This window comes from Pipistrellus hanaki (assembly GCF_964339955.1).
Source record: "Pipistrellus hanaki genome assembly, chromosome: 7".
Taxonomy (NCBI): domain Eukaryota; kingdom Metazoa; phylum Chordata; class Mammalia; order Chiroptera; family Vespertilionidae; genus Pipistrellus; species Pipistrellus hanaki.
Window position 1 is genome coordinate 61,885,203 of NC_140509.1, and position 25,713 is coordinate 61,910,915.

The 25,713-nt window shown below is 39.8% G+C and overlaps 1 protein-coding gene across 5 annotated transcripts in view; it reads right to left on the minus strand.

Annotated features, from left to right (window-relative positions):
- UTRN (utrophin) overlaps positions 1–25,713 on the minus strand; it is a gene marked incomplete at its 3' end in the record, with an annotated part of 411,728 nt that overhangs the window by 279,984 nt on the left and 106,031 nt on the right. For all 5 annotated transcript variants that reach the window (XM_084889907.1, XM_084889908.1, XM_084889909.1 and 2 more), the window contains 12 exons: positions 23,239–23,411; positions 20,767–20,882; positions 19,703–19,863; positions 14,901–15,104; positions 13,828–14,009; positions 12,917–13,067; positions 11,641–11,760; positions 9,956–10,057; positions 7,115–7,222; positions 6,650–6,829; positions 5,437–5,606; positions 704–827 (listed from right to left, as the gene is read on the minus strand). In XM_084889907.1, the coding sequence (XP_084746033.1) occupies positions 704–827; positions 5,437–5,606; positions 6,650–6,829; positions 7,115–7,222; positions 9,956–10,057; positions 11,641–11,760; positions 12,917–13,067; positions 13,828–14,009; positions 14,901–15,104; positions 19,703–19,863; positions 20,767–20,882; positions 23,239–23,411 (1,791 nt within the window). The remainder of the gene's footprint in view (positions 1–703; positions 828–5,436; positions 5,607–6,649; positions 6,830–7,114; positions 7,223–9,955; positions 10,058–11,640; positions 11,761–12,916; positions 13,068–13,827; positions 14,010–14,900; positions 15,105–19,702; positions 19,864–20,766; positions 20,883–23,238; positions 23,412–25,713) is intronic.

The window sequence follows — 25,713 nt, forward strand, 5'->3', positions numbered from 1 at the left end:
TAGAATGTATTGCAAACTTCAATCATCAACATAAATGCATACATAATTTATAAATAATTCCAACATACTTTAGGATCCAAACTAAAGCATTTTGTTTTTTTGTATTTTATAATTGTTTAATTTTAATATTTATGTCTCTATGGTTTTACATTCTCATTGTGCCTATTAACAGGTTGTGAAGACAAACTCCACAACCTCTAAAAAAGGGCTGAACAAGATCACGAGAAGATATAGATATAGATATAGATTTAGATATAGATATAGATAGAGATAGAGATATAGATATATACACACACATACTTGCACACTCAGTATTTGACATTTTTCCCTCTCCTCAATTCCCAATTGGTAATAACTACTCAAATTGTATCTAAATTAGCACAACAAAAACATGTAGGAAACCCATAGTATTACAACCAGACAATCCAAAGAAGGATGCCTCTTCTAACTTATGATACATGAAACCACTGTCAAATAAATATAGCTTTCCTATTTTCATCCACATAAACTTTATTTCTTTTTTTTTCTTTTTCTTTTTTTTTAAATATATTTTATTGAATTTTTACTAGAATGTTCTAAAAGCTGCGTTATGGCTACATTTATTCTACATGAAGCTTTTGGGTCCCCTCCCACATTTATGCCAAAGTAAATCTATCCTGATGAAATATTTTATTCACTAGTGTACTTCTGTTTTATGTTTTACCTTCAACTTCTTTTTCATTTCTGAAGTCTCTTGCATCTTCTTATATTCTTTTATCTCTGTGGCCTGAATGGCAGTCTTTGATTTCAAAATCCAGTCCAGCAGCTCTACACTCAGGGCATCAAACCTGATTTGAGATTCAGATGTTAACACTTGTCATTCGTTTCCTTCTATTGTGTCACTTGGCTCAGGACACCCATCCAGCAAGCGTTTTTAAACACTCCTCAGAAAACAAAACAAAGAGCCAGCCCAGAAATACAGAAACCTCACAAAATAAGATCACGCAGGCACAATCCAAAGCATGAACAGAGGAATAATAGTGTCGGGTTAATAAATAAAGAAAATAAATATTGAAGGGTGGAAACTTTTAAAGAAATTACTTGCATTTTTATAAACGCTGGTAGATAATGAGAAACAGATTTGGTTAGATAGTGACAAAAAAGAACAAAGTAGGGACAGTGCTAAAGTTCATGCCTTCTCTAATTCAGCATGTTTCTTAAGTGAGCCTATTAAAGGCCAGGCACTGGTCTGGGCTTTGACAAGAGGGTAAAAGAGACAATCCCAGCCCGTAGGGAAGGCAATGGAAAGGGAAGGGCAATAACCAAAGGAATTTGCGAGGTGCTAATTCCAGGAATTCACAGGCCACTCCTCATCCAGCCAGGGAGGGATGGCTTCCTGGAGTAGAACAGCATTAAGCCAGGAGTTTTCCTTGCAAGGGGAGAACAAAGAAAGGAAAGACCACACAGTGCAAACCACAAGTATTGAGCTGTGGCTGGAATGGTGAGTACGAGGCAGGGAGTACACCAACCGGTTCCTAGATGGCCCTTGAGGATACGGGAAAGAGTTGGGGTTTAAACAAAGGGCAACTGAGAGCCAGTGAAGGGTTTAAGCGCAGGACTGACAAGACCCCATTTACCTGCGGGTGTTCACGGAGAAGAATCCAGAGGGGCAAGACCAAGAGAAAGGGCTGTGGTGGGAACAGCAGCCAGAGAGCAGGTAATGGCAGTGGGGAGGAAGGAAAGTGTGCAGGCTTAAGAGGTATTGGGAAGGGAAGTCAAAACACAGTGAGGAGGAATAAGAGGGGAAACATTCAGGGGTTGCTGCCCGTACACCAGGCCTTTTCCTAAGCGTTCTGTGTATATTCTTAACTCAAGGCCTCTTCGCAACAATCCTATGAAGAATACACTATCATTTCCTTTTGACAAAGGAATTGAGCTTCTGGGGCTTTTAAATAACTGACCCCCAGGCCACAAAGTTAATAAATGATGGAGCTCGGAGTCCAACTGAGGCCATCTGTCCTCTTATCAGCCTCTCCCCCCAGGGCTTCTGGAAACCACCTCTGGATACTTGCAGGCACTTTAAGGTGAGAGTGGGTTGTCCTTGCTGATTCTTTTGGGAAACTTCGCTTAAAGTTTTTCTAGTGAAAACCACAGTGAGGAGGAGCAAGAGGAGAAATATGGGAATATTTTTTTTTTCATCCAGGTAAATGTCATTTGTAGCTTGTAAAAGATTTTGTGACACTCCAGGTACATAACCAGGGGCCAGTGTGCCACTCAAACCATGGTATACTCCTCCTGTCATCTCACCAGTTAATTTCTCTTTACTCTTTCAGCAAAGTTGAGCACCACCCAAAGGTCACACACTTAAATGACCTTGGAGACACAGTCCATTTCTGAGAAAGCTACTGGGTGTTCATGAGCTCAGGCCACTTTAGCCACATCTAGATTACAGCATGCGGCTGTCCTTACGGTGGTGAGCATCCACCAGCAGCACCAAAGGAAGAGCAGGGGAAATAAACCACCATTCCGGAAGCATGTACTAGTATTATTACATGAGGTTGCACCCAGCAGTTCCTTAAAGCCCATATCCGTGTGGACAGCTCATTTTAAAACAAGAGCACAGTGGTCTAAGGGTCCGGAAGCCATTTTGGTAAATTCCCTGGACTTTAGGACGATGAATGGAAATTGGAATATGAAGCCTAACCTCGAATACTAAAGAGGGGCGTATGGCTCTATCTTGCCCCAGAAAGACTGAGCTAGCTTGAATCCACAAAGCTGTGTTATGGCTACATTTCTTTTCCAGGAAGCTTCTGGATCCCATCACATCACACACGGGTAGGCTGAGAGGGGGCCAAGTTGGGGCTTAATTTCTAATGCTGAGATTTCACTGCCTTCTATTAGGATGGACTGGGCATCCTCAAACTTCTATTTGTCCAGGAGCCATCGAAAGGAATTTCTACTTCAATTAACCAGTAAAGCAGAAAACTATGGTCCTCCCCCTCCCCACACTTCCTCCTTGCTGCCCAAGTCCCCAGAGCACAACTACGGAGCCGGGGGGGGGGGGGGGGGGGGGGGGGGCGGGGGGGGCGGGGGGGGCTAAGCTTCAACCTCCCAAGCACCACAAGCGTCTGATCCTGACCAGTGAGACTGGGGGAACTTAGCTGATGTCTTCCAGGAAAGGTCTCTTTGATTTAAAATAAATAAATAAATACAAATAAGAAGTAACTGCCCTTACTGCCTATAAAGCAGGTTGTAAAGGATGTCTGAGCTCAGTAGCCCCTTGGGGACCTGGAGAAGACAAGCCTGAGGGTAAACGCCACCAGGCTGAGGAAGGCAGAGACACCCCTACCTCCAGACTCCTCGTAACATGAACTGAGACCTCAGTAAGTCACAGGTACAGTATTGTGTTTCATGTAGCAGAATGGACCTTATACAACAGACCGTGTTTAAGATGTTATAGTTACGCACTTTCAATATTGTGATTTATAGTAAAAAGTATATATTTGGTCTTAGCCCAATTTCTGGCTCAGGGTTCCTAAAACCCTTGAAATTTTATAAGTGATGAGAGCAACAGAGTTATCACTTTTTATGTTAATGAGCTGACTTTTGGACCTCACCTACAGATGGGGGCTGGTTGCCAGGAGTCCCAAACATGTGGTTTTCAGTCCCACCCCACCATCCTGACCTCTGGAGGGGAAAGGGGCTGGAAGTTGAATCAATCACCCATGGCCAATGATTTAATCAATCATGCCTGGGTAATGCAGCCTCTGTAAAAACCCAAAAGGACGGGGTTCAGCGAGCTTCTGGGAGGGCGGGGGTGAACAAGTGGAGGTGCCTGGAGAGCTGCCGCCTGAAGAGGGCATGGAAGCTCTGTGCTTTTTCTCTTATCCTATGCATCTCTTCCATCTGGCGGTTCCTGGGTTATAGCCTCTTACAATAAACCAGTGGTCTAGTAAATAAAAGGCTTCTCTGAGTTGGGTGAGCCACAATCGCAAATTAACCAAACCCACAGGAAAGGTCTTAGGAACCTCCGATGTACAGCCAGTTGGTTAGAAGCACAGGTAACAACTCGTTGGACTGAACCCTTAACCTGTGGAATCGGATGCTGTCTCCCAGGAAGAAGTGTCAGAATTGAGTGTAACTGTAGGACACGCAGCTAGTGTCCCATGAACTGCTTGTTGGGAGAATCCTCCCTCTCCCCTTTACACTGGAATTGGTATCAGAACCTACGATGCACCCTAGTTTTTTAAAACCTCCTCAGCATCCAAAAGCACAAAGTCAGCCCTGGAGAGACACGTAGCTAGACACACTGGCAGAATACAAACACTCATGAAATGAACGGTCTACAGCAACATTAACTCGAAAAGCACCTTCCTCATCTGCTGTCTTGGCTCCAAAAGTAGCAGATCTATGGAGGTACACTGGTCCCACCAGGAGATGCTACTGGGGGGGACGCACAGTCCTGTCCCCAAAATGAAAATCATCCGGTAAAGCTGGAATCCTGTTTTGTCTGACAAAAGCTAAATTGGTGAAATCACATTGTTTTTATTCAGGCAAAACTAACTGCCCACTTACCCGAGTGAGCACTGGGACGCTACTGAAAAAGGGAGAGAATAGTTCTCCTCAAGGGTATTTTAAGGACTACCTTGTTTCCCTGAAAATAAGACAGTGTCTTATATTAATTTTTTCTCCCAAAGTTGCACTAGGTCTTATTTTCAGGGGATGTCTTATCTTTCCTTGCGCTATGTCTTATTTTCGGAGGATGTCTTATTTTCGGGGAAACACGGTAGCTGCTACAGCATGGCTTAACAGGGTAGCTTGTATTCATAAAAGCTCTATCTATGCCAGGAGTGATTAATTCTCTTATAAAAAAAACCCAAGTTTATTTTGAATCTCTAAGATGAAAAGATAGCATATGCTAAAGATGAATCTTCAAGCCAGATACAAAGAATCTGTTAATGAATCTAGAAAAAATAATTAACAAAGGAAGAAAGAAAACATGAAAAAAGAATGATGGGTGGGGGGGGGAAAAAAAAAAAAAAAAAAGGAGACTAATTCCCTAAATTAAGTATTTTTCTACTTGAGAGAAGGAAAAGCAGATTCACAAACAATAAAAAGATGTAACTAAAGCAAGACTGTCAGAATCATGAGAGTGAAAGAAAGGAGAAATGAGGGGTCAGGGGCAATCCTATCCTCTCAGGTAAACGAAAGGAAAGGAAGAAGAAAGGGTATCAGCACACAGTTCAGGGTGAGCACAAGATAAATAAAACCATTTGAGAGATTACAGATACTTAGCCAGTGGGAAGTAGAATATTCAGAACACTCAGAGGTAGTGAGTGGTTCATAACAATAATTATGTCTATATTTGCATATCATTAGTGATTAGTATGCTATAAGCACTGAGTACAAAACACATAGTGTGGGGTCTTGGCTTGGAAAATTCCTGTCTGCTCTCACTTTTTCTTAGCTTCCATATCCACGGGGATCTGTCTTTTCTTTGGCGGCGGCGGAGGAGGCAGTTCTTGCTTAGACCTTTTGGTAGTTACTTGTTCTCTTATGTGAACAGTCTCCAAAAGGTCCTTCTGAGGAATTTGGGACATTCCCAGCTTTCCTACAGCCTGAGTCACCTGAAATAAAATCAGCCAACATTTTAAGGTTCTGTTACAGCTTTATTGAGGTATAATTCATATGCTCAGAAAGTTATTTCTTTGACTATGTAAATCCAATGGTTATTGGAGTACAGACATATGCAACCATGCCAACTTTCTATTCCCAGAATAATTGTATTATTTCATAAAGAAATCTAGTACCCATTAGCAGTCACTTCCCATCCTCTCTCCCCCATGGCTCCTGGCAACCACTAATCTACTTTCTGTCTCTATGATTTTGTCTATTCTATGTAGTTCATATAGATAGAATCATGGTGCCTATAAACTTGGTATTAGCTCATTTTACTTGTATGTTTTCAAGGTTCATCCATGTCATAGCATATCAGTACTTCTTTTTTTTTTTTTATTGCCAAAAAATATTCCACTGTATGGCTATACCACATTTTGTTTATCAATCCACTATTGTATATTTGAGTCATTTCATTTTTTGTCTATTATGAATAATATTGTTATGAACATTCACGTACATACCAAAGTTTTGGGGTTTTTATCAATTCGCTAAAATACTTTCAAATGAATAAAATTTAGCCAAAACCGGTTTGGCTCAGTGGATAGAGCATCGGCCTGCGGACTGAAAGGTCCCAGGTTCAATTCTGGTCAAAGGCATGTACCTTGGTTGCAGGCACATCCCCAGTGGGGGGTGTGCAAGAGGCAGCTGATTGATTCTCTCTCATCGATGTTTCTAGCTCTCTATCCCTCTCTCTTCCTCTTTGTAAAAAATCAATAAAATATGTTTAAAAAAATTTAAAGATGATTTAATGGATTTATGTCTGGTATCAGTTAGCGTTAAATCACTGGATATTAATTTTTTTAAGATTCATTAAAATTTACTTTAGACAACTAAAGAGCATTTTCATGTCAATTTTTCAGTTTTATAGTAACCAGATAAAAAAACCAAGTTTTTAGTTTAGCTACTACTTTTTTAGTTCATAAAAACTAAAACTAACCTGAAATTTAATTTCTTCTTAATAGCACAACATACTACCTGGCGCAAACAGTACCTGGTTGGAGGAATCTTCTAGTCTCTGAACCAGAGAATCCCATCTCTGAGTCAGTTCCTCAGAATCACTGTTGATCTTCTTGGATGCCTTAGGGTTATCAAGTAGTTGACCCACATCCTGGCCAATCTCACTCAGCTGGTCCAATGCTTGACGCTTCATTTCCATGTCTTCCTTCAAAATCTAGTATTTCAGATATTTGTTAGATGACTCCCTTTTAACAGGACTTTATCTTCCTGTTCCCCGGTCAGGGCATGTAAAAACATGTATATATTTTATAGTAGAATGTACCCTTGTAATTATCTGATGCTAAAACATAAGAGTCCTGGTTCTAGACCATTCTATGGCAGCATTCCAGTGTTAGGTAATGTGTCCTGATCTGGATTTTCTAAATGGTTTTAACCATTAATGTAAAACACTAAAATATCACGGGCTTACAGGACAGATGCTGACAATGACATCACTTACAGCCAGGCGCCGAACACTGATGCTTAGCTCCTTTTGGTCTCTGAAGTTCCTCGTCTGGACTTTATTTAACGCCTCTTCTTTTTCGGTGAGCCAAGCTTTCAGCAAGCACTATAAATAATAACAAAAGTTAGATATACACTTGGGGAATCACTTGGTAATGCGATTCAATCAAGTTCCCAAATCTCTAACGTTTATATTCTTAGAAGCTCTATCCTTATCTTGAAAAAGAAGGACTTCCAAAACCTAAGCACGAGGCATGAGTGACACAGAAAAGATATTATCCTTCTTAGATTTGCAACAGATCAACCTGAAATTAACCCCAAACCTGTGTAAGTAAACCTAATTCTCAGGTAGGCTGGGAATGTAAAAGGCTATTGGAGTCTCCAAAGAATCACATTGGAACTCTCCAGAGACATGGGGAGTCTGGGAGATTGCCTTGTCTCAGTCCCTTATTTTAGGGAGGAGAGAGAGGAGAGCCAAGTTATACATCCAAGGTCCCTTGGCGAGTTCACAGAAGAGCCAGATCAAAGACCCACACTGCAAAGCTAATGGTTTTTCCAGAGCATCATTCCAGAAAACCACACCAACCCTCCAGGTTCAATAGCAATTATGGTCAGAGGAAGAAGTCTGAGGATAGTCCAAAGTATAAAGACAGTTAAACTTCATTGGCCAACAATACATGTTATTTTAGGCAGAAGGAGGAAGATCAATTTGAAGCAGAATGGAAAACAACATAGTTACACTGGGATAATTCTTCCCAAAATGTGGCATCTACCACACCAACCCTTTTCTATAGAGCGGGTGTGTGTGTGTGTGTTGGGGGGGGGGGGGGGGTGCCTTGGTTCTGTGTTTGCAATAGAATCAATTTTTTCTCTAACTTGTTTTTTTTAATCAGTGAATTTTACAACTATTCCTTTCCTCTATATTACACAAACAAAAAGATGAAGATGAAGGACATAAAGGACAAAAGCTGATCGTGCCCTCAGTAATAGTAAGGGTGATAAGATATGCACAGGAGTAACTATGACACAAGATACAAAGTGCAGACGCCACTTAAGAGACGGCTTTCAGTTTAGAGACAGGGAGAGCGGCGGATTTATAGATGACTTCACGGTTCTTGATGGATGGAGAGAACTTAAAAATGAGGAGATGGGTCAAAGGACATTCCATGGCCAATGCCGATCCTTAACCCAAAACACAAAGGCTAGAAAACAAATGAAATACAGCTGCTCTTTCAAAAAAAACAAAGACAACAAAACAACCACCCTAACCAAAGGCACCTACAGGGCCCCATGCACTGGGATAAACAGTAAAGAAGAACCAGCACTATTCCTGTGGCACAGGCAGCCTCGCCATGGGCTAGGGACTGGAAGGGCAGAGGGAACACTAAGGTTGGAAAGGTAGGTTGGAGTTCTTTATAGAATAGGCCCCCCTGCCACACGTGACACTGGCTTGCGCTACAGAAGTATGGAACCAATTTCTCACAGCCCATTGCTGACACTTGAGGCCTTGGAAGCGCAGCGAGCAATAATCCCATGAAAGAGGTTCTAACTGGGATACAGCTGACTTGGGCTCATTCCTGCAATGGCAGATTTCTCTACATTAAGCACCCATGCTGGATTCAACTCTCCATTTTCAGAGGATCCCTCCTTCCACGTCACTAGCAGAAAGCCATTCAAAGGTGTGATATAAACCTAAAATACTGGCCAGAATACCAGCTACGCCTGACTTGTAAATATTTTTATTTGCCAAATTAAAATTCTTTCCAAATTTTATATTATTTTACTTAGCAGAAAAGTAACACAATGGTTTTCTCTGCCAATCAATGTTTCCCTCCTAGTGTCATTATTAAAGTAAACTTTTAACTACTCCATGTTACACTTTGGAGCAAAAACAAGGGTCTAAGTAAATGTAAGTATTTCCTAAAGTGAACTGTAACTATTTCAGAAATCAGAATCTGGTCCATTACGGGATTCTTAACAGAAAGGCTGTGGCCGATGATTGGGGGTGGGGAGTAGTGATTAACAATTTATACTGGGACAAACTTTGTATCCCACTTTTGAAGAGGTTCTAGCTGCACCATATTTATTAAACCACAAAGCATCACACACTTGTTTTTATTGCCTGAAAAGCATCCAGTTCTTCTTTTGTAGATGGAAATGAGATGCATTTAAAAGAATTGAAATGGACACTGAGATGAGGGAATAGAGTATCTGCTTATTTTCTAAACCACAACGGTTTGGTGTTTCCAGAGAAAGTTTCGCTTATTTGCATTCTGTTTTGATGGCTGCTTTTCTGGAAGGATGTAGGAGGCAAAGGGCCACCGCTCTGACTGAAAACCTAAAGGTTCATTTTCTATGGTAATACTTAGTAGGAAAAAAAATATACTATTATCCAAATGTTAAATCAATGGTGTTGCTAAATAATGTTTCCTAATTAATTCCAGTAGTTATTCTGTTTTAAAACCATTAAAAATTCTTGTGATTTAAAGGCCACAAAATATTAAGTGGATTCCTTATTTATGTATCACAAACCATATGCTAGGTGCTGTGTTGGTACAAGTTCAAACACATTGCCCAGTACGATGCAACGAAACTATAATGTCAAGCAAACCATGAAAGTAGCATGTCTAAGTACTAACATTCTTAAAAATAACACAGATCAAATTGTTGTTACAATGAGCAGTACAGTACAATCTCTATGAATACTCTTCATGTAAAATGGATACAAATCTGACTTTAAAAATACAAATAATTAAAATTAGAAGAAAAGTAAGACTTTGTTCTAATGCCATAATTAAAGATGAGTTACCTTCCACCACTATGAATAACAGTTTCATACCTGTTCTTCCAATAATTCCTGCCACAAGATATTGATTTCGTGTAACCTATTCCAGCGTTCTTCGGTCCATCGGCACACTGCTGTCCAACGTTCACCAAGTCTCTAGGAAAGGGAGAGACCATCCTTTGTCAGCACAGCTTTCAGAGACAGTTATCACAATCCTCAAAGAAATTCTTGGCATCAGTTGTTCTCTATTACAAAGTTTTAGAAGTTGCTCTAAAATGATACAGATGAATCTTCTATATTTATAGATGAGAAAAACTAATTTCCATAGGATGTAACTATTTTATACTACATAGCTAAAAAGTAGCACAACTAGAACTATATCCTATAACTGTCTACTCCAAATTCCTGCCCTTTCCATTTTATTGTGGTTTTTATTTGAGAATTTAGCATTTTTATAGACATCTTCAAAATAGAGCAAACATTCACTTTTTGTGCTGAAATTGTATTCAGGCTATAATTGTCTTTAAAACAAAATACAATACATCAGTAATTTTTTAACCACCTTTACATGCCAAGAAAATTTTCATCTGTAATACACAAAAGTTAGGGAAAAACTTTTAACCTTATAAAATCTATGTGTTAAATGAGAGTATTCCTGTTAAATATACTTAATTGATTGTTTTTTCTGTTCACATCTCATGATCCATAGAAAATTCCACAAAATTTAAACTCAGGATATGTACAAGTACTAGCAAAACTAAGTAAATAATTTTGAATACTTTTTTTTAAAGTATCCTTCATAATAAGTTTCCCAATAAATTATTTTGTTACCAGTATATAGATAATAACTAACAAGTGTTCAACTTATTTCTATTTTACTTAAATATGAGCAAGAATTATTTAATTCATGTTATCTTATTTTGATTTGTAATACCAGAGAAAGCTTTGTACAGGGCAACGGGTTGAAGACAGAGCCAGAAAACAGGCCTCATCCTGAAAACTCCCTGTCTAAACAGGCTAGACACGAATGCCTACCTCTCAGGTTACTGCAATAACTAAGAACTTCTGCACAAAGTCTCACAACCACTAGCCAACTTTAAATGAAGACACATGTCCGAAAGTTTCTGAAAATCATAAGCTGGCAACATCATAGCAGATGATTCCAGTATTAGTCAAAGGAAATACCAATCAACCTCTTTGTAAAGACTTGATACCATAACCTTTGTGAGAAAAAAAGCAATTTGTTGGGGTCCCTAAAACTGCGATTGAAATTCACACATCGGTCCACCAAAGAAACAGGGATAGGAAATCCTACATAACTTAAATTCTCAAATTTTAATATGCATGGACATTTTTTTTTTTAAGTGCAGATCCATTGAGCTTCAGTCCCTGGAATTCAGGTCTGCCTAAAGCCCGGGAATCTACATTTCAACAAATTCCTTAAGTGATTCTGAGCAAGAAGCCTGTTGGGCCACTTGTTGAGATCAGTTCCTGTGCTTCCCAATCTAGCTACTATTGCACACAAGGCACCCCGCCCATTCACCCCAAGGGCGGATGAAAAGGAATGGTACCGAGGTCCTCCTGTCACCAGATGCTGTGGAACCCCAGCTGGGGAGGACAGCCTAAAGTAGGTTCTTCTACCCTTCTACAGGGTGATGAGACGTAAAGAATAAGGGTACATGTACTGGGCTCTCAGACCACAGGCCCCTTGGGATCCACCTCCTCCTCAGGGTCCTTACCTGCAGCTGATCTTCCAGGACAGCGGTGGCACTCTCACCGCTGTTTTCATCAACAATCACCACCATGTGAGTTAATGAATTTACCTTCACCTGCTCAGCCTCAAGATCATTTTGCAAGCTCTAGAGAGAGAAAAAAAAAAATTAAGATATACCATTATCTCTACTCTCTCACATTTACCTATTTAAAATCCACTCGGTTGTCAATAGTAATTAAGGACATTTAATGAGGCTTCGTGTTTAAATTTCCAATTATTACCCTAAGAAAGTGTTCTACTAATGAAACAAGCCCGTTATACATCTTTACATTTCAGTATGAACCAGAGCAGTTTGAAAATGCAATGTCATAACAGATGGTAAGTGGGATGTCATTACTTTTAGTCCAAATTGTGGCAAAAAAAAATAAATAAATAATGTAGTATAAATGAGTTGAATGTCTATACTAGGAATTAAGGTAAGAATGTAGAGTTGGTAAATCAAAAATCTCCCGTATTTAATTATACAAAGATCATTTTTCTCTAGTGCAGCATGACATAAAGTGAGAGATAAGTAGATAATATTTGATAGTCGGAAGCTATTCTGAATAGCTGTCCAGGAAAGCAGTTAAGGATAAAGATGATTTTCATTCTTACCCCTTCCACTGGAAGAGCATGGCAGGCATACATGCTAAGATGTATGTATACAGGTAATTTATTTAAACACTACCAACAGTGTTGTCAAATGCCTTTGAGTTGCATTTAAAGCATCCCTAAAGCTTTATCTATCAGTTATCCAGATATTTCGCTGAAAAATAAAATTATTCCAACAACTTGCAGAGGGGCTATCTGCTACCTTGCCTTGACTATGAAAAGTTTTCTCCTTAATTTGTGATCAAATTAAATTATCCACCGAATTTTGGTTCTTCACCGAGTGCCGGATACTTTTCCAGATTGGAGAAGAAGCCTTAGCTTTCCTTAAAGGGTAAGGTACAGTTAAATCTGAGGGTTTGCTTCTTTGCACGGCATTGATGCTCACACACTAGGGTTCTTAACCACTGACAGGTCCAAAACAACCCTTGAGAATCTTAGGGAAGCTCTGTGCATTCTTAAGAGCACTATGCATACCCACATAAAATGTTAGTAAAGTCACATCCTCACGGACTCCGGCCTCTAAGCTGCTGATTAGCAGGGGACACTGAAAAGTGTCCCATCCCTGCACTAAGGACAGAAGCCCGTGAGAAGACTTGGGGCTGCTGTTTTGTATTTGATGAGGTAGAAAAGAAAAAACGAGCCAAGTTTACTTTATGATCTTCTAGCAGCTTTTGCAAGGATTGTAAATCGTCATCCAGGGGACAAGTCTCCATCTTCTGAATGCGTTCTTCCGTGAACGTCAGCCAGGCGGAGAGCTGCTGCAGCTGCTGCTTCTGCAACTCCATCAGCACGTCGTGCAGCCTAGGGGGAGGGACACAGCATCAGCCCCACTGGCTTTTCCCCTTTGCAAAGGCAAATGCACCCAATACACACTCCTGACAGCCAACAAACTGGGTGGGGTGGGGAGTATGAGGAGGGGGCAAGGAAACTCACTCCTGTCTAACCATTTAAAGCAGCACTTAGTCTTTAAATATAGAAATAAGCAAACACACACACACACACACACACACACTTTCATTTTCCTCCTAAATGGAATCAATTAAATGCAGTCCAAGAATGCAAATAACAGCACCCACCATTCCTATCAGAATCATTGTTTCTTCAATCAGGAATTCCTGCATGTTAAATAGGTGGAAATTGCAATGGAATGTAGTTTGCTCCTTAATACACAATGCAGAGAGGGGGAAAATAACCACGGGAGCCTAGGGGAGTGGGAGGTGGCAGGACTGCTTTAAAAAATGTAATAAATTGTAAATAAATACTACACAGTCCTGTCTTCACATTGAGTACACGGTTAGCCAATTTAATACCGCACATCAATATCTATCCATATAAAATATCCTTTCCTATACCTGATGTCTGTACTCCAACTTCTACCTTTTAATTTGGTTATCACATCAAGATCATACAAGCAAACACCAAGATCATACAAAACTCCAGCAACACTACACATTTTACAGGGCAAGCTCTGTAATTATCTTGCACTCAAAGACCTCTATTTCAACTAAACTGGACAGCACGCATTGTGGAATAAAGTGTTCATTTCTTTGCTTCCACTCACCGGGACTGTCTGTCCATACTCTCCACCCTGAGGGCCTCCCACCGAGCATTCAGCAGGGTCATCTGCTCCTGGATTTCAAACTCCTCTTCATCGGACAGAGTCCCCTGAGTTATCAGCTGGTTTCCTGCCTGCAGGACGCTCCCCACACTGCTCTGGTGCGCAGTCAGCTCCATCATAAAAGCCTGGAAGAGTACATCACTGTGATTTGTGAGCAGCTCATTGAAGAAAACGTAAAAAAAATAATGTTTCAATATCAGGGCTGCAGAAAAAGGCAGCTGAGCAGAGTGTAAGTAAAGTAGACTTTGACCCAACTTTGAACATAGGAAAGAGGCACTGGCCTAACTAAAAAATGGGAATCTATCAAAGAAAACAATATTACATCTGCTAATAGAAACTATTTTTAAGTAAATGCTGATTATGATACTGAGAGACCATGACATGGAATTATGAGAAAATAGAATAAATAAAACGCCATGCTCACCCAAGAGAAACTGCTTAAAGAATCTGACAATTGCTATTATTTTCAAACCAAAACAGCACCTAAGACCTGTTGACTCACATACTGGCCCAAAAACAAACCTATTTTATCAAAAAGAAATTTCCATACAAGCTAATCACTACAGTGCCATATACTATATTCTCAAAATAGCAGGAAATGTTCATTGTATAAAAGTATACATGAACACGGGCTACGACATTTGCTTAATCGTAAAATAAAAATAACCGCTTCCTGGGGAACATTCCAAGTCTAAAGACCGACTGTATTGTATTAATTAGCCATTTGGTGTTTTAACGATAACCATGCACTTCAGAAACTAGCAGTGCTGTGCACTGATTTGTGTAAGAAGTTACAAGTTACGGTAAGATTAAAATCTGAGACCTAATTCCAATGCACAGTGAGAATCGCCCGCGCCGACTTTAAAACAAAGCCCTATTTAAATATCACGAACCCTAAAATGTGCCGTGACCTTCCCGCGGCGCAGAATGCAGGAAGCGCTCACATCAGGGCAGAGCCCGGGAAGGCGCAGGCCCCGCGGCGGGCAGGGCCCACTCACGGGCCACAGATGACTTACCTCGTGGGTGGCAAACTGCTCTTTGACTTCCTCCACGTCCTCCGAGATGTCGTCCTGCTCCTGGAACGTGTCCTCGGCCGAAAGCAGCCAGGTCAGCACGTCCTCCAGGGCCGTCTGGTAGCTGTCCAGGTCCATGTCCACCTCGGTGACGGTGCTGGGGGTGTCAGCCCGCGGGCTCCCGAGCTCCTCCCCCGGCGCTGAGCTCTAGGGAAACAAAGCCGAGGGGAAACCCCCAGGCAGCGTGAGGATGAGGTGTTTGTTCCCCGGAGACACTATGCTGCGTGGAGGGCACTCCGGCAGGAAGAGCCCACTGTGTCTCAGACATGCGGCCAGTTCGCAGGCGCCGGGGGAGCCAGGTCCCGAGCTACTCAGAAAGCGTGTCCTGGTGCCCGAGGATGACCAAGAGCACAAAGCAGCCTGCTCTCCTGGATCCTGTGCTCATGGGGATGCTCACATTGGTGGGAAGAGACAAGTAACCCACGTGAATCACTCCTGAATAAAAATAAAATGGCTCTTGGTGAAGCTAGAAACTCCGTGATCCCAATAAGAGATGCTGTTTGAGTTCAGCCAGGGCTAAAATAGGAAAGGTGCATGCAGGATGGCATTGGGCCTTAAAGGATAAATCTCAGTTAAAGAAAAGGACGTGAAGATTAGAACTCTGCTCTGACCCTAGTGAAACTGCTTTTACTGAAATGCATGTTAGCATTTTATTTTTGACACTGAAAGGCAGGCACATATACAGGTGCTGATGGTGATTTTTGGAGGCTGCTACCTCTAGTTCACTTGCTAGTCTTGGTTTATTGTTATTGTTATTGTTGTTGTTGCTGCTGTTTTAAACCCATGGGAATAAATTCATCTCAAACCATGGAATATTTCTATTTACTTTAGAATCTTATAACCAAATGAACTCTCTTTTGTTCATTGGTTCCCTTTTACAGCAAAGCTTCTTTAAAATCTGCTGACAGCCCATCTTCACTTAATCACTTCCCATCCACAATGTTTATATGTTTCAAACATACAGCAATGTAGAGGGGAAACAAGAAATTCTCATGGATTCGACAGCTCCGATTTGTTAACAGTCCCGTTCGGATTTGGTATTGGTCCCCCCCACTCAACTGAAAAGGCTTTTGCCAGTGTCACCAAACACCTTCCCACTGACAAATCCACTTTTCTAGCACCACCTTTAGGGTGACCATGTTATTAGCCAACAAACTAGGACATTTTTATAAAAACGATGCTAGGACAACCCGCATAAACCAAACTGTCCCAAGCAAACCTAGAGATCTGGTCACCCTCTCTCTTAACTTAAACCCTCAGCCCCACTGCATTGCTGACTCCCACCCTCCTGAAGCCCTCCTTCCTCTGCCTCAGGAGCCCCACACTGGTTTTCCTCCCGACTCCGCAAACAATCTGTAAGTCACGAATCTCCTCAAAATTAAGTCTGGGCCCTGTTTTCTTCACTCGGTGTACTTGGTCTGGGTGGTTTCATTTATTCCTGTTGGGTTTAAAGAAACATCCATATCCCACAGACATTTGCCTTTTTATTTCTGAACCCAAACTCCAGACTCGTCTGTCCAGCTACCCTAACATCTTCATGTCAATGTGAAAAGCATATCCAACCATGCCTATACTTTCCCTTTATTTCTCCCCAAACTTATTCTTCCTCAGACTTTCTCATTTTCCTAAATGGTTCCTTCATGCACTAAACTTCTCCAGCCAAGAACCAGGGAGATGGATTCTCTCTCTCTCTCACCTCTCATGTTTAATATGTAAGCAATTCCTACCTTCAAAATGTGTCGCCAAGCCATCCAGACCTTTCCCTCTGCACAACCAGCATCGTCTGTCCTCAGGACTACCACAGCCTGCTCACCTGCTAACCAGTATCTCACTTCCCATTGCCACCCACACTGCCACCCTCTTCTCCCTCAGCCTCCAGAATGATCTCTGACAATACAATCACATCACAAGACATCCCCTACTTAAAATCTTCCAGTGCTTTCCCAGTGCTACAAGATACAATTTAAAATTCTTAGCATAGTTTACAAAAATACTGTGACAGCAAGAAACTGAATGAGTGAGTGTGTGGGGCTGATTTTAATAAGTTAATAGGGGAAGCCTTCCCTGAAAAAGTCCCATTGAAACCGAGGAAAGATTGGAAGCTTGCCACGCAAACAGTGGGTGGGGGAGCATTTCACAGAGAGAAACCCACATGCAGAAGAAAGTCTTAGGGAAGGAGTGAAAACAGCCCACACGACGGCAGTGTGGTGGCCAGAGATGAATTGTGGATGGAGGCTGGGTGTTGTAAAGGACAAGAGAAGATGAGTCTTCAATTAGCATGAAGGCTGGAACAGAAAGAAAACGTGCACCAGGCACATTTTGGAGAAAGAATCACAAAGACCCAGTCAACTGTACACAAGAGTTAAAAAAATGAATGAATCCATGAGCACACAGATGAAACACAGGATACCAAAGACAGAGAAGGGAAAGTGAGTTAAGTTCCGGACTTCATGTTCTGAAACTGTAGACCCGAAATAGCCCTGGGGAACTGTGAGCACCCAGCCTCTATGCTCTAATGAGGCTATCTGAGACTAGGAAACTTAGCGAGTGACCGGCCAAAGGTCACGGAGATAAGCACTAGGATCGAGACGGGTGGGAGACAGATGGAAGGCAATGTCTGGATGCAAATGTCCAGAAGGTATGAATTAAAACACAGAGGAGGCTTTCAACTGAGACATTAAAGAGAAACGCAAGAACTATTTGCCGACCACCTAATGATCCGCAGCACATTTGCAGAAAGACACAGCGAGAGAGGAAGGCTGGCTATTAGTGCTCATTGCAAAGTATCGGATGGCAAGCTCTGTCAAACAGTAAATGATTAAAAGTACACCACGTTTTATTTCGTTAATTAGTTTAATTCAATCTCTAAGGCACGAATGAAAACATGCAAATGAAGAGGTCGGTGTTAATGCACCTGCTTTAATCAAACAGCAAACGGGTTCTACAATTCTTATCACGCCACCCTGAGCCCTACACAGACACCATCATTTTTATCTACACCTCATGAAAGGCAAATGAAATCTTTCTTTTTAAGAGAGAATGGCGTTAACTATAAGAAGTAAAATACCCCAGCTTTCTAACAAAAGAAGCCTAATTCAGTAAAAAATAACTCAAACCAAAAAGCAAGCTCAGCAGATTATCTGAGCCACTTAAAAGGGCACATCATTAATGCAGGATAATAACTTCACCCCAAGAGTCTAATGCTTTTCAGCATTTTCAGTCAGTTATAAACATTACAGCTTTTCCTCAGCATCACTACTTTCAAACTATATAAAAGAGCCCTAGGTTCACAATTTGGCCCCATCTCTTGCCTCTTTTCCTAAGTCTTTTCCTTTTTCTAGACATTGTACTATTTTTGAATGAAGAAGTTAAAAGGATTGGTACCTATTACCCAAAAAAAAAAAAAAAAATCTAAAATAATAAGTTCTTTGAACCTTGGAAAAGGAAAAAGGAGATGACATGCCAACTCAAGACCATTATCACTATATGAGAACTAACAAACATTTTTACAAAGGAATTTGTTGAGTGAAAATGAACACCAAAACAAATTAAGAGGGAAAAATTATAATAATGGTAGTTTCTGCTTATGGAGTGCTTATTAATATTATTTTAGACACTTTGAGTTGCTTATTATTAGGAAGTGGGTGGTTTTATCCAGATTTTACAGGTAAAACTGTGGTTGAAAGGGGAAGTAACTAATCTACAAAAAGCAGAGAAAGGAATATAATTTAAGCTTCAAACTCCACGCTTCTGTCTCTCTAAAATATATTTCTTATCATTTTGAAATTCATGTGTATCTCTTGTTTGCTGAAATGTTAGACTGAATGAAATTTTAAGGTCTTACCGAAAGGTTAAAATTCTCTCATTTTATGAATTAAGAGGACCAGTTAGATTAAAACAGAGTAAGATAAAATATGTATTAATTCAAGGTAGGATAATTCAGGAAGAAAAATTCATGACTTTATTTAAAAAATAAATCTTTATCCTAATGAGTAAAAGCATTATAAATCTTTAAGTGAAAAACCCACTGAGTAACATGTTGTCATTCCTTCTAAATAAAAGAAAAAATAAACCTTGTATTTTGATAGCCCTTGTGAAAATATAATGGTAAAAATCCTTTTGCTAAAGACGAAATAAAAAGCAGAAAAAGAAAACTAGTACTTAGAACAAAGCAAAGCTGACATGAGAGAAACCATCTGTAACACAAAATGACACTGATGGAAGATGGTGACCAAATGATGGAAAATCACTGCTTCTTCAGCATATCATGCAGCAGCATGATCACAGCCCTGGCCCCCTTATTGTGTGAAGCAGTGCATTTCTTCTTAAAAAATTAGTTGAGTTATGGTTTTCTGTTACACACATGTGACAGCATGCTAACTGATAAATTGAACTTCCAAAGTACATGCAAGTGGACAAGCCAAGATGTTCTCAGTCAAGAAAAAAAATCCTCTGCCCTGGCCAGTGTTGCTCAGTTGGTGGAGCATTGGTCCTATGCACCAAGAGGTCATCAGTTTGATTCTCAGTTAGGGCATATGCCCGGATTTTGGGCTCAGTCCCCAGTAGGAGGCAGCCAATCAATGTTTCTCTCTCTCCCTCCCTCCCTCCCTTCCTCTTTCTCTAAAATTAATAAAAACATTCTTTTACAAGGAAAGAAAAAAAAATCTTCTAAAAGTGTTTTTATCTGGTACCTAAGAGATAACAAAAACAGCCAGTCAAACATTTCAATAAAAATTTACCTTTACCTGTATATTAATATCTCCTTCTTCACATTCTTTCTTGTATTTCCTTGGGAGAGTCTCTACTTCACGGATGGCATCTATGGTGACTTGCTGAGGTAGCACCTCAAACAAAGATGTTAAATACATAATTATGGATTTCTTGTCAGGAAGCTGAACAGCAACATCTAAAAGGGGAAGGAAATAAAGACCAGCTTAAATTAGATGTACAAAATATGTGAACAGCTCAGTAGGAGATATAAAATAACTATCCTCAGCACCCATAAACAATACTATTATATAATTTTTGCAGTACCATAGCTCATTAAGTTTATGTTTCATATAATGACAAAAGAGACAAGGCATAGACACTTTCTTAATTTTGTTCAGTATCTTATTTCTTTAAATTCTTCCCTATAAGCTTCTCCCAAATGCTCAAAGATACGCTGACATTTAAGATAATGCCAGATTTTATTAGCATTATAAAAGTAAGTCTAGAATTAAATTCCACAACATTTGTAACTAAAGTTTTCACATCATATACAGGTGAGCAGTTAGGAGCCAGCAGTCCCAGATAGTGAGAGAGATGTCCGAATGCTGGTTTAGGCCTGATCCCAGCAGTCAGACATCCCCCAAGGGGTCCCAGATTGGAGAGGGTGCAGGCTGGGCTAAGGGACACCCCTCCCCCCAACCCCATCCCCCACTCCCGGGCATGAATTTCTTGTACCGGGCCTCTAGTACTAGTATAAAAATGCATTTCAGTAAAATTAAACCAAATACTGAATTGGTTATCTAATAATTATATTTCCTTAAAACTTAAACTCTTCTGCTGGTATCAAATAACTATTCTCCAATGAGGTAGTTAAATTTCCTCCTAAAGGATCCTACAAATTGTTAAGTACAAAAGTCCCAATAACTGCGATAAAATGACTTGCACCATGTTTCAAATGAAAGAACACTGCTCAGTTCTCACAATTCCTCTTAAAAAAAAAAAAAAAAAAAAAACGAACCACAACAACAAAAAACATTGCTCTTCAAATATCCAAAATTGTGCAGCAAAATCAAGATTAAAATTAAGCACTGAACAATACCTTCAGGATCTAACAGCTTTTCAATTCCCAAGTACATTTGAGCCTGGCTGAAGGCATGTTCAAGTCTCTCAGTGGGGGACATCTTGACAACTCTGTCCCAGCTGAAGAGATCAGGTCTGAAAACACCACGCAGATAACATACATTGAAGACAACACCAAGAGGAAATGAAGTGGTCATTGTTATAATCTAACACATTGCAGTTTTAGATATTTTTTGTTTGTGAGTTTAAATTAAAAAGTTTAACTTTATATCCCAAAACCTTGTCAAATATATAGTATTTTAAAGTAACTTATAAAAATAAAAACAATGGATAAAATATTCTAAGTTTCCTGTATTGGCTAAACATACCTATTAAATTTTCTGGAGTAATCACTAGAAGATTAAAAATAGTATGTAATACTTTCCAAATAGTAAAAGAAAAATAAGGGGAGGATGAACCTATTAATATAAGATAAAAAGAAAAAAGACACAGAAAGAGAAATAAAAAGCTCAAAATAAATTGGTAAAAAAAATATGAAAAATTAACCTAAATACATCAATTACCACCATTAATACTAATGAATTAATTCTCTTACTGAAAGACCAATATTAGCAGAGTGGAAAGTCCAGCTTACACAGGATATTCCTAAACCAAACGTCCTGAGAGAATTACCCTCCACTCACCCTCTCCATATTACATTGCCTAATATTTCATGTCTATCTAGATTTTCTTTTAATCCTAAACACTGGACATTTTGTGTGCTGACTTATCCAAAAGTTGATCATTTTTGTGAGCTCTATCTGTTATTGCATCCTACACTCACCTACCACCTGGGATTGCCTCGCCCACTCCACCCCTGTTTCCTTTCTGACTTCATCTCCTATTACTCTCCCTACTCACGCCCTGCACCCACTGGCCTCCCCTCTTGCCTGCTACATTTCTCTTCAGCATGTTTACCACAGCTTTCTGCTACACAACTAACATTTCCTTTTCTTTCTTTATTGTCTGCCTCCCTCTAATTGTACATAAACCCCAAGGAGATAGGGGTGTTTGCCTTTTTTCTCTGTTATACAACCTGAGCCTAACACAGGGAAAGTACTACAAACACACTTATTGAACCAATTAAGTAGTCAATGGAAAAAAGTTTAGGCTAAAACTCAAGTTTTCTGACTACATGTCTTATCCAACTAGAAACAGTTAACCTCTCTAAACTGATACAGTGGAAAAGATTGGGTGTGGAGGTTCTCTAACCAAATTTTATATATAAGCTACAGCAAATATCATTATTATTGTAAAACATTAAAAACATGCCCTTCATTTTCAAGAACAAAATATTCTGCTCACTGTTACCAATTCAAATCAATATTGTATTGAAAGACAAGGCACAAATGAACAGGGGAAAAAGAGAAGGAGAGGGGAAGGGAAAGGAGAGGAAGAGGGTGGAGGGGAGGGGACGTGAGGGGACTATTATAATCTATGGATGGTCTACCAAAAATAAGTTAAGTCTGCAGAAACAAACTTAAATTTTGTAAAATTTTAACAAGTTTCTAGATCTAAGATGTAGTGATATCAATTATATTTTTATATATAAGCATAGCATATACAGGAAACAAAACTTGAAACAATAAATTATTTAAAATGGCAATAAAACATATAAGAAATTTCACCTTTCACATTTAAATCCTTGATGCATCTGAAATTTATTTGTGGGTATGGTGAGGTAAAGATCCAACTCAGTTACTTACATATGGATAACCAGTTGTCCCATACCATCTATTTTAATAGCAATCAGTTCAGTTGTATATCAGAATGGAGCTATTTCTGAGCCCTTTATTCTGTTAGGTTGAAGTATAGAAACTGCCATTGCTATATGTCAAAATAACAGTCAAGCACTGGCAATTTCATATGGTTCAGCCAATAATTAAATTAGCATATTTATTTATTTATAGCACCATAGTTTTAATTAATGTAGCTTCATAATTATTGTACTTTTGGTTTCTGTTTGAGAAGTACTTCAGCCTAGTTCTACTGTCTCACAATTGTACTGGCTCTTCATGGGCTTTTGGTCTTTCATATATTTAGAATCTGTTTATAAATTTCATGAAAAAATAATAATTTTGTATAATAAGTCGGGATTGCACTGAATTATAGAACTTTCCCTTTGGTATAAGAATGGACACTAGCACAATTCTTTGCATATATTTCTGATTAGTGCTGAATGAGTGGGACTGAACTATGTGAATCATTTTACATGTTTTAACTTACGAATATGTAGAAGCAACTGTTGCTGTGCTGTGCCATTTAAGTCCACAGAATAAAGACTTGGTGGTTAGATTTTTTTTCCATGATATCACTTTTCTTAATATTTTGGTAAGACGTGTGCAGAGAGGACAGCAGGGCTGGTGGGGAGGGGCTTTAGGGAGGAGCAGTGAGGGAGGGAGAGAGGAGATACACGTCTGGAAAGCCCACAACTAAGGAGAGTCATTCTCACTTATGTCGGTGGAGCAGGGCGTTAAAGGCGAGCCCGTCTGTCCAGCTGGTGGTGAAGTTGAGGACGTTGACCTGGCTGTATGGCCTGGTGGACTGGCGCACCCAGCTCAGCAGGATCTTCTCGCTGTTTGTCTGCTGCAAGGCTGACATGATGTCCTTCATGACATCTTTCACCTGCGAGAGAAACCATGTCCGCCTATGACATAAAGCAGCTACTGGGATCGAGTCCTTGAATTAGAACTATTTCATTACTTAACCATAGGGATCAGGTCACTGGTGATTCAATTTATTTCAAATTTCCCTTTAAACAGTGATTATTTTGAAGTACTAGGATTTAGAAGGTGATTTTTTACTTCACCATTATACATTACCATACTTTCTATATCTTAACAATACTCATATTAGATTCAGTTACAATAAAGGTTACTTTCATAGTCCCTAAGAGTAATATTTTAATACTATACATTTACAAAGAACTTTTTATAGAAAAGCAACTGTTTTGATTTTATACAAAATATAAGGATGCAAGGAAGACTTTTTTGACTGAATGCAAAATCTAAGAATGAAGTAACTTTCCCGATTATAATCAAGAACTAATATTGCACAGTATTATTCTAAAGAAATACATGTGTTTTAAGGAAGTGCTCAAAGAATGATGTGGACATGTCAAAAAAACACAGAGCTGATTTAAGGGGGATCAATCACATGGGCCAAATTTAGTATAATTTAAGCGTCAAAATCTATTTTCATAAAAGGGTAATATGCTAATTAGACTGGATCGACCAGATGTCTTCTGGATGTCCTTCTAGACATCCTTCTGGACCAAGCTGGGGTAGCTGAGAGGGCCAAGGGCAGCTGAAAGGGCTGAGGGCAGGCTGCGGCAACCAGCAGTGGCAGCAACAACTTGGTGATGGGGGCAGCAACCTCCCCCTGATTGGCTCAATCGCCTCCCACAGAAGAAGGCCAGACTGCAGTTTAGGCCCATGGGGAGCAGGCCTAAGCCATCAGTAGGACATCCCCTGAGGGCTCCCAGACCATAAGAGGGGGCAGGCCGAGCTGAGGAACCTCCCTTCCAGAGCATGAATTTTCGTGCACCAGGCCTCTAGTAAACAATAATAGAAAAACTTACAGCAGATTAAATACGTAAAAATCCTTGAATGTACACTGCGTGTACAATGAATGAATAAAAAAGTAGATGAACAGACAGATAAACAAGAGACATTGGAAAACTCTTCCTTACAATGTAGAAGGAACAATGACATTAGAAATTTACTATTGGCCAAGCATCATAATAATAACTGATCAGCTAAGAATTATGAATGGATCTTAAAACTAATGGGGAAGATTTGATAAGTAGCTGAATATTTACACAGTCTCCAAGTATATCTCACAAGACATTTTTTAATAACATAGGGCAGTCACGTTTGATGGAGGCATAGGCAGATACCACATTACCCAAACGATGAACGCTGACTCTGCCAGAACAAGCCTAATGGACAGTGTGTGCTTCCAGGTGAGTGCACTGAGAACAAATCAATGTCACTTTTGCGGCATTCCTACCCAAAATGAATAACCTGAATTTAATCATGAGAAAATATCAGCCAAACCCACAGAAAGGGAGATTCTACAAAATAACTGTCCAGCGCTCTTCAAAAATGTCAATATCATAAAACACAAACACCCAGAAACTATTCTGGATCCAAGAAGATGAAAGAGACATGATGAGTAAGTTAGAACTATTAATGTTATCGTCCACATTTTATATTATGTTAATATATTGTAGATATGTAAGAGAATTCCTTGATTTTAGGAGAACAATTTGTTTTCAAAAAATACACACTGAAGTATTTAGGCAAAGAGAAAAAAAGAAAACACAAATATAGACAATTGTTAACCTTCGGGGAATCTGAGTAACAGTACCTGGAAATTCTTTAAGCTATTTTAGCAACGTTTTGATGTCTGAAATTTTTCAATTCAGTCTTTTAAAAAGACATTTTCTTTTTTTCTAGGCTAGGAAAATAGAGCAGTTTGTCGGTTTCTTCCATTCCAAACTGTTAGGCGTTGAAGTGAGCCCCCTCCCCCGCCCCCCCTCCCCCCCCCCCCCCCGCAAAATTCTATGTTGAAGTCCTATCCCCCAGTACCTTGTAATGTGACTGTATTTAGAGAAAGAGTCTTGAAAGAGGTAATTAGGGTAAATGGAGATCATATTGGGGGAGGGGTCTCATCCAATATGACTAGTTTCTTAGCGTCAGAAGCAAAGATTAGGATATGACATACACAGAGGGAAGACCATGTGGGACAAAGGGGAAAAGGACCCACAAGCCCGGGAAAGAGGCTGCAGGGGGAAAAAAAAATTTTAAAAAATCATTGCTGACACGTTGATCTCAGATTTGTAGCCTCCAGAATTGTGAGAAAATAACTTCTGTTGATGAAGCCACCCGGTTTGTGGTGCTCTGTGATGCAGAGCTAAGAAACG